This window comes from Austrofundulus limnaeus, unplaced genomic scaffold (assembly GCF_001266775.1).
Source record: "Austrofundulus limnaeus strain Quisiro unplaced genomic scaffold, Austrofundulus_limnaeus-1.0 Scaffold186, whole genome shotgun sequence".
NCBI classification, from domain to species: domain Eukaryota; kingdom Metazoa; phylum Chordata; class Actinopteri; order Cyprinodontiformes; family Rivulidae; genus Austrofundulus; species Austrofundulus limnaeus.
The window spans coordinates 438,842-449,712 of record NW_013952588.1 but is presented as its reverse complement, the minus strand read 5'-3'; the positions used below and the strand labels follow the sequence as shown (position 1 = coordinate 449,712).

General features: G+C 36.8%; 1 protein-coding gene across 3 annotated transcripts in view; it reads right to left on the bottom strand.

Moving 5' to 3' along the window:
* The window catches only part of ppp3ccb (protein phosphatase 3, catalytic subunit, gamma isozyme, b), a 67,898-nt gene that overhangs the window by 18,886 nt on the left and 38,141 nt on the right, over positions 1 to 10,871 (bottom strand). For all 3 annotated transcript variants that reach the window (XM_014018210.1, XM_014018211.1, XM_014018209.1), the window contains exons 6-10: positions 7,343 to 7,482; positions 4,834 to 4,911; positions 4,581 to 4,675; positions 4,373 to 4,498; positions 1,936 to 2,013 (exon numbers count right to left, since the gene is read on the bottom strand). In XM_014018210.1, coding sequence (XP_013873664.1) covers positions 1,936 to 2,013; positions 4,373 to 4,498; positions 4,581 to 4,675; positions 4,834 to 4,911; positions 7,343 to 7,482 — 517 coding nt within the window. The remainder of the gene's footprint in view (positions 1 to 1,935; positions 2,014 to 4,372; positions 4,499 to 4,580; positions 4,676 to 4,833; positions 4,912 to 7,342; positions 7,483 to 10,871) is intronic.

Genomic DNA, 10,871 nt, shown 5'->3' with positions numbered 1-10,871 from the left:
GATAGATAGATAGATAGATAGATAGATATAGATATATAGATATATATTTATTTGTATTATATACAAAAACGAGCACAGTTTGAAAACATAAAATAAAATAAAACATACTCAACCAATAATGTTTTTTATTTATTTATTTATTTTTTTAGAAATATTGGTAATTCTTGCAAACTCTGATGTTAAATATGACGTAGTTGAAAATTTGGGTGCACCTAGGCCTGTCACAACAACAAATTTTACTGGACGATAAATTGTCTAAGAAATTATTGTGATACATGATAACATTGTTGGGAGACCAGTTTAAACTAATATAATAATATAACAACCCCTGGAAGCTAACATTATAATTTACATACAGTAAAAAGACAAAAAAAAAACAACTGTCAGCAATCCCAAGGCATCACCAGCTGTATGAAGGCATCAGAAAATTGGCCTGTTCACAGGCTTTCATGCTACAGAATTCAGTTCAATTCAGTTTATTTATATAGCACCAAGTGACAAACATACATTGTCTCAGGGCACTGTACATGAAAAAGAACAATCTAAAGAAGAAGCAAGAAGTAAGGAAACCACGTGCCTGGCAAATCCCTGACTCCTGAGTTCACTACTCTCTACACTAAGAAGTAGAAAAGAGGGAGACACGAAGAAACCAAACAAGCAAGCAAATGAAAATTATTGTCTTCATTTTAATTTATCTTCCTCAATTTAATTTATCATATGGTTAATTGATTTATTGTTTATTGTGAAAAGCCTAGGTGCACCTAGGAAAAAAGTTAGATGCAACGGAGCAACCACTGCAAAAAGTTAGTCTAGAGCCCTGTGAGGCATCCTATAATGGGCCTTTTCTATTTGCACATCATCACGTCTTCTGCAGCTCAACCAAAAGGAATCAGCACAAAACGGTGAATCATCCGAACCAATCCATTCATTAAATAACTTCTAGGCCAGTGACAGAGAGAGAGAGAGGGGCGAGTTGTGTTTTTGCCTTCCGGGTAAAGCACAGACCTGCAGCAGATTAGAAGTGATGCATCAGCATCACTGCTTTATGTGTAACCATTACATCACTCATCTGTAACGTTTTACAGACATTAATATTGAACAATCAACTTGTCTGATGTCTGGATGAACTAAAAATGGGATTTAAACTGGTTCAAACTGACCAGTCTGATTTTATTTATTCAAAAATGAAGTTTTTATGATTACAAAAGGTCTTGTAGAGGCTAAATGTCAAGATTAACTGAATTTTTGACAGGAAAATTAAAGCTCAATATTGGAGCCGGCAAAGACTCCCTGTATGTATGAATGACTCTGCTGCTGGGATCACATTTGCTCAAGAGGATAAACAAATGTGTTTCTGTAAAAACATAAAAACGATCATTTAGATGAAAGATTTTTGATCAAAGAAAAGGTTTATTTATGTCCTCTGCAATCAGGGTGCATGTAAATAAGAGAATCTGAGGATGAGTTTGAGCCACTGCTTCATTTTTGTGACTTATTTTAAACCACACCATCAAAGGATTTAGTGTATAAACCTCAGAAATATATCTAGTTGATATTTTATATCCATTAATGACATTTGCCTGAATTTTGTCAAATTGATTGAAGAAAAAGTAAAGTTTTTTTCATGAGCCATGAAACGGCTGTCATGTTGCTCTTATGCTTTTGGTCACAACTTGGTCTAAAATGTGGTAGAAAAGCTAAAAGAGGAGTTAGAGCTGTCTTAGAGCTGTCAGCACAAATACAAAGAAAATAAAGTGTGCTCAGCAGGTGACTGTGGCTTCAGAGGTCAGATAAAAAAAACCTCTCCAAGTAACACCTGCAAAAGTAACAAAAAAGTGACAAACACACACAGGTGACAGAGTAGCACACATGCACACTATGAGGGAGTGCAAACTAACACCTGATCAGCTTCAGTGAACAAAATAAAAGTCTCACCCTCGCACGTGTCGTCTCCCTCAGACATCAGCTCGTCGTCAGAGCAGATGTTCAGGACGTTCACCAGCATCTCAGTCACTGAGAAAACAACACAGCAGCAGGTCAGTGTGTGGTCAGTTACCAGAACCAACGGCGCAAACACACCAAAGTAGACTTGTGGCTCATACGACAAGTTATGAAAAGCGATCAAAGCGTTGTGTAAAGGTTGAGGGGGCTGCAATTAGGCAGAAAAAAGTTACCGGCAGGTCTTCATTAAATGTCTGCAGCTTCTTGGTCGAAACAGAAGAAATCAGTACGGTGATGCACTTCTACAGCCTCAGTGAGCCGTTGTCTTTGCTGCTGACTGAAGAGGGCATAATGAGACACGACTCGTCTCCTTCCCTTTATTTTATTCGGTGCTTTTGATAAGTTATGTGAAGTCAGTTTAACAGCTCAGAAAATCCAGTCAAGATACACAGGTGATCTCTCTGGGTCGATGCTGCCATGTTTTCTTTAAACATTTAGATGTTATTTTATTTAAAGAGGACACTTCATGCAAAATCCACTTTTTTATCCATTAAATCCAATGTCCAATCCAATCCAAATCCAATGTTTTCTAGTCACTAATTGTACGTTACAGTTGTTAGTGTTGATCTCTCATCTGACTTCTTGTTTTTGAGTTTTTACTATTTTGTTGATCATGTAATCAAAAGTGTTTGATTAATGTTACGATGTTCAGTTATAAGAAATGAAAATCGTTAGGATGTAATTTGGTAATTTCTTTGGTCTGTATGTCTAAATGACTGAATGTCTTCACTTTTTTTATAACAACTTGTATTTTGAATTATGTTTACTGAAATGTGAATCTTAAATGATATACTTTGTGACGTGTCGTGCGGACCTATTGACCAGGTCACCCTTGTAAAAGAGATCCTGATCTCAATGGGTTTTCCACCTGGTTAAATAAAGGTTACTGAATGATTGATTGATTGATTGATTGATTGATTGATTGAAATCCATTTTGTTGTATACTTTGAGTCTCTAGGAGCAGAGCATATCTATTTTTATCTTCTGTTTGGGTCATATTTCTTAACCTGGTCAGTTTTCTCTGTTCTCTATGACGTTTTCTGAACATTACATCACATTATGTGCAACAGAACTTCTAAATAAGGTATGGACCAATCAACTAAACAATTTAGTCGACTTCATTCTCCTCAGACTCTGGCTCCAACATGTAAGGCTGGACGGACAAGTTTTCTGTTGTTCACATCTTTTAACCAATTTGTGAAGGGAAATTTTCGGCACGGCTACATAATCGTATCTCTGCTGTCAAACTACAAAACTGGTCAAATGAGATGGGATGGACCGCTCTGCAGGCTGGAGGGGGCGGGGTGTGAAGTATCTCATTTGCATTTAAAGTGACCACAGAAAAACAATTTGCTCCCAGACACACCTCAGAAAAGAGGTGAATGGGGGCAATAAGGAGGATTATATGGGATAAATCTTGTGCCAGCAGGAACTGAATTTGAATTGCTCAGATTGAAGCTGAATGTGCATAATTTGAAATTGAATGCATTGGTTTGAATATTAATTTCATTAAATTGAAACTGAATTTAAAGTTTTAAATTTGAATTAATTTGCTTTAAAACTGTATTTCGGTTTATTAAAAATTCACTACTTTTAATTTCTGTTCCAAAATTCAGATTTTCGTGTCACACATCCTGGTCCTTGAGAAAGCCAGCCAGAATAATCAAACACAGATTTATTTAACAGATTTATGTTTCACTTTGGTGAAGTTTCCCTTCTGTAATGTAACAGAGTTAATGAAATCCACTGTAAAAGTGACAAAAACAGTTATTTTATTGCAGTGATTAATTTAACCTATATGTAGAAAATGTTACATTTACATCACATCATGGATCAGTCAGCAGCAGCATCTGATCAATATGTGATCCATGATGTGATGTAAATGTAACATTTTCTACATATAGGTTAAATTAATCACAGCAATAAAATAACTTTGTCTGTTTTTGTCACTTTTACAGTGGATTGCATCAACTCTGTTACATTACAGAAGGGAAACTTCACCAAAGTGAAACATAAATCTGTGGATCTGTGTTTGATTACTCTGGCTGGCTTTCTCAAGGACCAGGATGTGACACAAAAATCTGAATTTTGGAACCGAAATTGAAAGTAGTGAATTTTTAATAAACCGAAATACAGTTTCAAAGCAAATTAATTCAAATACAAAACTTTAAATTCAGTTTCAAACCAATGCATTAAATTTCAAATGATGCACATTCAGAATCAATTTGAACAATTCAAATTCAATTCCTGCTGGCACAAGATTTATCCCATAGATTTCAGACCCGAGCGTTAGAGTTCCATTTTAGACCCAAACTGAATGACTTCAATGCGAAAAGAAAAGGTTTAAAATCACGAGACAACCAAGACAAACCTTTTTCCCCAACGAAGGGCAGGGACCAGGTGAAGACGTCCATGAAGTTGGGCAGCCAGTAAGGGTGGGGGGAGCAGTTAAACTGCCGGATGTTCATCACATTGTTCTCATATTTCAGCACCGCAGCTGAGGACAAAAAACAAACGCACGTCAACATCTTCATGTCATGCAGCCAGTTGCTATGGTTTCCCTCCTTCCCTTCGCCTACCTTTATTATTGTACACATCTAGGTAGTTGGGAGCAGAGAAGATTGTAATTAAAGATGGGAAGCCTGTCGTTTGACTTTTCCTGTACATTCGATACCTGACAGACAAAAGAGGCACAGTCAGCACGTTTTTAAATGGAAGAAAAGTGATGGTGAATAAAAATATAATATGAGCACACCACAACATGCATGCAGATGTTTAAACATACTGAGGTAAAATCAAAGCTCTGACGAGTCCGCCATGTCTGAGACTCACCCTGCATCCTGGGCTTCATGTGCTCGTATTACAGACAACAGGTTATTGTTCATCAGGAAGTCACATACTGCTGGGTAACTGCAGGACAGAAACACATGACGGAGTCAGCAGACACGATTATTAGCGTCATGACAGCCAAACCCAACGCCCTCAATTACTTTAGTAAGTAAGAAAAACTGTTTTAATCCAGTGTTAAAAAAACAGCAAAACTATAAATTTATTAGGGTCAGGAATTTCATCAGGTTTTTGTTGTGTCTTTGTGTTTATGTGAACACTTTTTATGACATTTCACTCTTCACTTTCACTTTTTTCTACGATCACACACGTCAAACTGATTTTCTTTGAACTGCTGGAAAATTTAATTTGGCCAGTGAATTTTTAAATAATTGCATTTTTCATTTTAAAATCCTAAAAAGCAGAAAGAGTTAAAAATTTTCCAGCAGTTAATCCATAATCAAAGCAATTGTGAAATTAACTGGAGCTTCAATTCTGCTTCATTTTGTCAAGAGTTTATTTGACAAAGAAATATTTCTGTAGCTTTCCTCATTTTGGCACATATAAGCAAATATTTTATTTAGAAGTGTGCATTTATTTTATTGTTTCTTGTCTCACTAAAAGCACATTACCCAATTAACTTTGCATTTCAAGAGACCCTTAGAATTGTATACTTTTCCTCTAAAACACCAGTTAAGTCAAGGATATATCAATTTGTCAACTTAATGAAGCACATGCTGTAATACGTTATAAACAAAACTGTGAAGAATTTGAGCCATCCATTATTCTTCAGTATTTTACTGCTCAGCTTTGTTACTTTCTTAAAAAATAATTTTGACACATATTGGTTCTAGTTTTCTGAACGTCACTTAGGATTTTTCTTTGGACTTTGGTGGATTTTCAGTTTATTTTTAGTGAATTTTTATATCAGCGTATTTGAAGAAGTAATGTTTTGTTAGTTGAGGCACTTAACAACCAAAATGCACTGAAATAAATCAATACATCTTTTCCATCTCTTACACCACATTTAATTTAAAAATAAATAAACAGAATTGGACAAGTACAGTATATCCTAGTTTTGAGGACGAAACAAACTTGAGTAGTTTACACACCAACAAGGTCACTCTTAAAACTATTTACTAAAAAAAGCATTGGGTATACGGCAGAAATATCAACTGATGAATGAGTAGTTTACATTTTAGTTAAATTTGTTTTGCATTTGTTCCATTTTTCTCACACTTGTTGACTAGGCTAACACATTTTTAGAAAAAAACTCTTGGAGAATCACCTCATTGGTGATTATATATTTTATTCATGTCAAAATGTTATATTTGGATTTGTTGTTGGTCTTATTTTGGAAAATTAGGTCAAATTATCAATAGTTCTAAATTGTTGTTACATCATGTAGATTTTAGGAGCCTGACTAATACCTGATTGATTTATATATTAATAACCTGGTAAAAACCAGCCCTTTGCTCTACACTTTGCTTTGTACAGAGGGTATGAATTCTCTGCTATTGAGAAACAATCGCTTGCTGGAGGCGTGGGCATTTTGAATGACTGGATAGGATTTTACTCGATTGCTAACGTCTGGCCATAATTAACGAAGCCATATGGAAAATTTGACTTTTGCCAAACCCCGTTGGGAGTTGGGCCACGACATCTTTGCCAGCAATAAAATGTCTTAAAAGTTCTTCTTGCTCCGACTTTAACTGCTCAATATTTGGAAGCCTTGTCAACACAGACTAATGGCTTCATGCACTTCCTCTGCTGCCATTCATATATTACAGACAGATCACAATTCTAAAACAGTGTAGAAAATCAATGTCATCATTCACAACTCCTCCTTCTGTTTGCTGATTGGCCCAGTTGAAATTCTAGCAGAAAAATCCATGTCAATGGGAGAAAGCCCAGACTGAGCAGACAAGAGAGATTAGAATCGAGCAGAATTGCACAGGAAGGCAATGGCTAGGCTAATGTATCAGTATTTAGAGAGAAAAATGCATCTCTCTGAAAAAAGGTCAGATACAAAAACAAGACAGGAAAAATGTTTTACTTCCCCTTTTTTCTTTTTTGTTTGTTTTACAACTTTTCTTTTATGGTTTAGTTTATGTACACAGCAACAGTTGGAACCTAGAAGTTGAAAGCTATATAAACATCCCCTCCCAGGCTGTGTGTGGACTCAGACTTGCAGCCAAATCAAAGGACAAAAGGTTGTAATCACCAACACACCCAACAGAAACCCAACTGAGCCACTAAAACAAACCTTTAGGAGTCTGCAGCAGCGGCAGCTCTCCCCTGTGACCTCTGTGTGATGTCAATATGGCAAACTCAGTCCAAATATTAAGACAGAGAGGAGAACACTAATATTTATTTTCGCTATCTGTGACAGCGGATTTACCCAGCAGTCACTTATCCAAAGATAAGCCATTGTTTGTAAAAGCTTTAATCAGCTCAGATTAACAGAAGCCGCTGCCGTTTCTCTGGTTTCTGTTGCAGCAGCAAACCCTCGTACCTGTAGAAATAAGAGCAGCCTCGCACGCTGTTGTGGCAGAAATGTTCCTGGGTCTTTTCTGAGCCGTAGTCCTCTCCCGGATCTGACCAGAGCAGGTCGCACATCGGCCCGAACGCAGGAGGCTCCTTAAACCGGTCCAGCTGTACAGAAGCATGTCAACAACATGTCAAAAACCTTTTCAGCTTTTAGTTTATGATGAACAAGACGATGCAATTAAAAAGTAATAAGATGATTTTACAACTTTTTAACTAGTTTGGGAACAGGAATACACAAAAACATCACCGTCACAATCAGAGCTGAACTTGTGATAAACTTGTTAGAAACAAACTACTCTATGTTCTCAGATGAGTTGGATCTGTTCCAGATCTTGTTAAAATGGCATCAAGAATTTTTCACGAAAAATAAACAACTTTGTAGAGGCCATACTGTCACAATCAGAATCAAAATCTCAATAAAATGCCCAGCACCAGGAGCAGCTGATGTAATAAATAGTCATGTTGGAACACGCTGAACAAGTGTTCCTCACAGCTCCGTCATGATGCCTCAAAGATGGCTTACTGATCACAGCTCATATCATATATGCACAACTTTTATTTATCAAGCGTGCATCACCAAGTTTACAGCACAGACAAGTTACACAGTTCAAACATACCCAAGATATATATATATACACACATGTATATACAGTATACACATACATACATACATACATACATATATATATCCTGATCATGTAAAAACGTAGTTATTTTATTAGTTTTAAAAATAAATCTTAAAAAATATCTCAAATCTACCCAATGTTGCAATCATTGAATTGCACTGTTTACTCGATTTTAGAGTTGCTTCTGGTTGTGTGGGTTGGAGGGTGGGGTGGAGGTGGGTATGATTTTATGTTTGGAGAGTTGGGTGCGGTGGGGTGTTTTATGTATTTTTAATAGCAAAATGTTTTATTTTATTTTTCTGTTTTTTTCCCCTTTCTTATTTCTATTTTACTGTTGGATGTTGTTTTGTTTTTACTGTTTGATGGGACTACAGATGTAAGGTGCAATGCATCAAATTATGTTTTAATTGCACACTGTCCCAAACAAATAAAATCATTCATTCATTCATACAGTTTATACAAAAGATGCAGTTACAGCATATTTTAGTTAGAGTAATCCGTTAATCTATTGATTAACAAAGATCTCAGTGCAGATGCATTGAGTCGGCTTGTGATGTGAGCTGTACGTACATCTGTAGGCTGTTTAAAAATAAAGCTAGGGTTAGCAGAAAGAAACTAAAGGAAACATTGTTTTTCATGGAGGGATCTACTGTTCATGCAGGCTGAGGAGAACTTCTTGGAAATGTCAGCAGAAATCAGGAAGAATAGATTACAGAAAAGTTACTCTGTTTTATCCTTTTGGTCCTCCCACCTCTTTGTCATGGAACTCATTAGATTTGAAAACGACCTGTTGGAAAACTTCAGGCAAAAGGCAACTTTATTTACTCACACGGATGCTAGTGTTGGTGAAGCTAACTGAGCTAATTGTGTTATAGACACTAAAGGTGGTCAGGAGTTGAAAGGTCATTGCTGTAATTATATTGTGAGAGGAGCTAAAGTAGTCTGAGCAGAATGTGTTTAATTATTGATCATTAACAGCATGAAGGAAGATAATATGACACCACAATAAAACAAATTAATGACCTAACAATCTAACGGATCAATAATTAAACATAATGTTTAATTCATATGTTTAATTAAACATTATTATGTTTGATATCAACACACCAGTTGGTGGGCATCCACCTTAAGCACCGCAAGAGTTTTGCTTGTTTTCTCAAATATTACTGTGGCTTGTGTTAGATTTTAATCACAGTCTATTATTTATCCTATTTATGTTTTTATTATGTTTTGCAAAATAAAAAAAGTGAACCTTCCAGTTGGGTTCTATTCAGCTGTTCCCTTTTCAGGGGTCGCCACAGTGAGTCATCCTCTTCCATCTCCCTCTGTCCTCACGTTAACTACCTCCATGTCCTCTAACTGCATCTATTTATCTCCTCTTTGTCTTTTTCTGGCAGCTGCATCCTTCTACAAATATACCCACTTTCCCTCCTCTGCAAGTTTTAATCTCAATCCGGCCTCTTTAACTTTATGTCCCAGTCGTTAAACCTGCTGCACCTCTGATGACACCATTCCTACTCTTATCCAGCCTCATCACTCCCAAGGAGAATCTCAACATCTTCAGCTCTGCCACTTTCAGTTCTGTCTCCTGTCTTTTTCGTCAGAGCCGCCGTCTCCAAACCATACAACAAAGCTCTTGGTTTTTATGGTTTTACCTTTAAAAGGTTAATAGTTGTACTCTCCTTTGCTCATGCCAAGGACGTAACTTTGTGCTGAAAGTTGGTGGGGACGCACCATGGGGGACGGGGTCTGACGCACCCACAGTTGTGCGACCAGGGTTTTCTGTTGTTCATGTATTCAGTGTGTGCTCAGTTTAACTGTCTGCACTCGTCGATAACTGAACACCAAATGTTTCTGTTGTGATGCAATAATACTCAAACCATATATAATTGAGATTATGTTCACCTTCATTCAACCATGTACTGTAACAGCCCTTTAAACTCACTTAGAATACAGTTTGACAATCAGCCATAGTTTCATACAGAGACACACAGGCAGAGCACAGGTGTGTTGGTTTATCCTCTCACATAAGTCTTATAATATGTGTAAAGGACACACTGGAGTGGGGTCTGGGGGTCCTCCCCTAGAAAATTTGGAATCAATTAGAAGCAATTTCCTGATTTCTAATGTATTTTAACAGGTTGTTAAAGATACTTTTACCTACATAAATAAACACCTGATTTAATGACTGGAGACAGATTCTTCATTAAACTAGTTGCATCGTCCTGTTTTTAAATTCAGTTATAACTCAGATAATTAAAATAATGTGATAATTTATCCCAAACAAGCTTAGAGGAGGTTTTTACATTTATTCATAAGATCGATATGTGGATGTTTGGAACTGATTAGAAAGCTAACGATGTATGGATTGACAGATTTATTTACTGACCTTTATTTAACCGGGAAAATCCCAATTATGAAAACAAATTTCTACCACTTCCTACAAATAAAAGTTAAATAAGCCTATCACTTTTATACTGGTCAAAATACATTGTTAAGCATGCTATAGATTATGTCTTTAGATCAGTAATTTATTTCATTAAGTTCACACAGCTGACTAGAATGTACTCAAAATAACATTTTATATTTCCTTCACACCTGCCCATCACCTTCATCTCTTACCTGAGACTCTCTGTCCTACCTGAGACCCTCTGTCCTACCTGAGACACCCTGTCCTACCTGAGACCCTCTGTCCTACCTGAGACACCCTGTCCTACCTGAGACCCTCTGTCCTACCTGAGACACCCTGTCCTACCTGAGACCCTCTGTCCTACCTGAGACTCTCTGTCCTACCTGAGACCCTCTGTCCTACCTGAGACTCTCTGTCCTACCTGAGACACTCTGTTCTACCTGAGACACCCTGTCCTA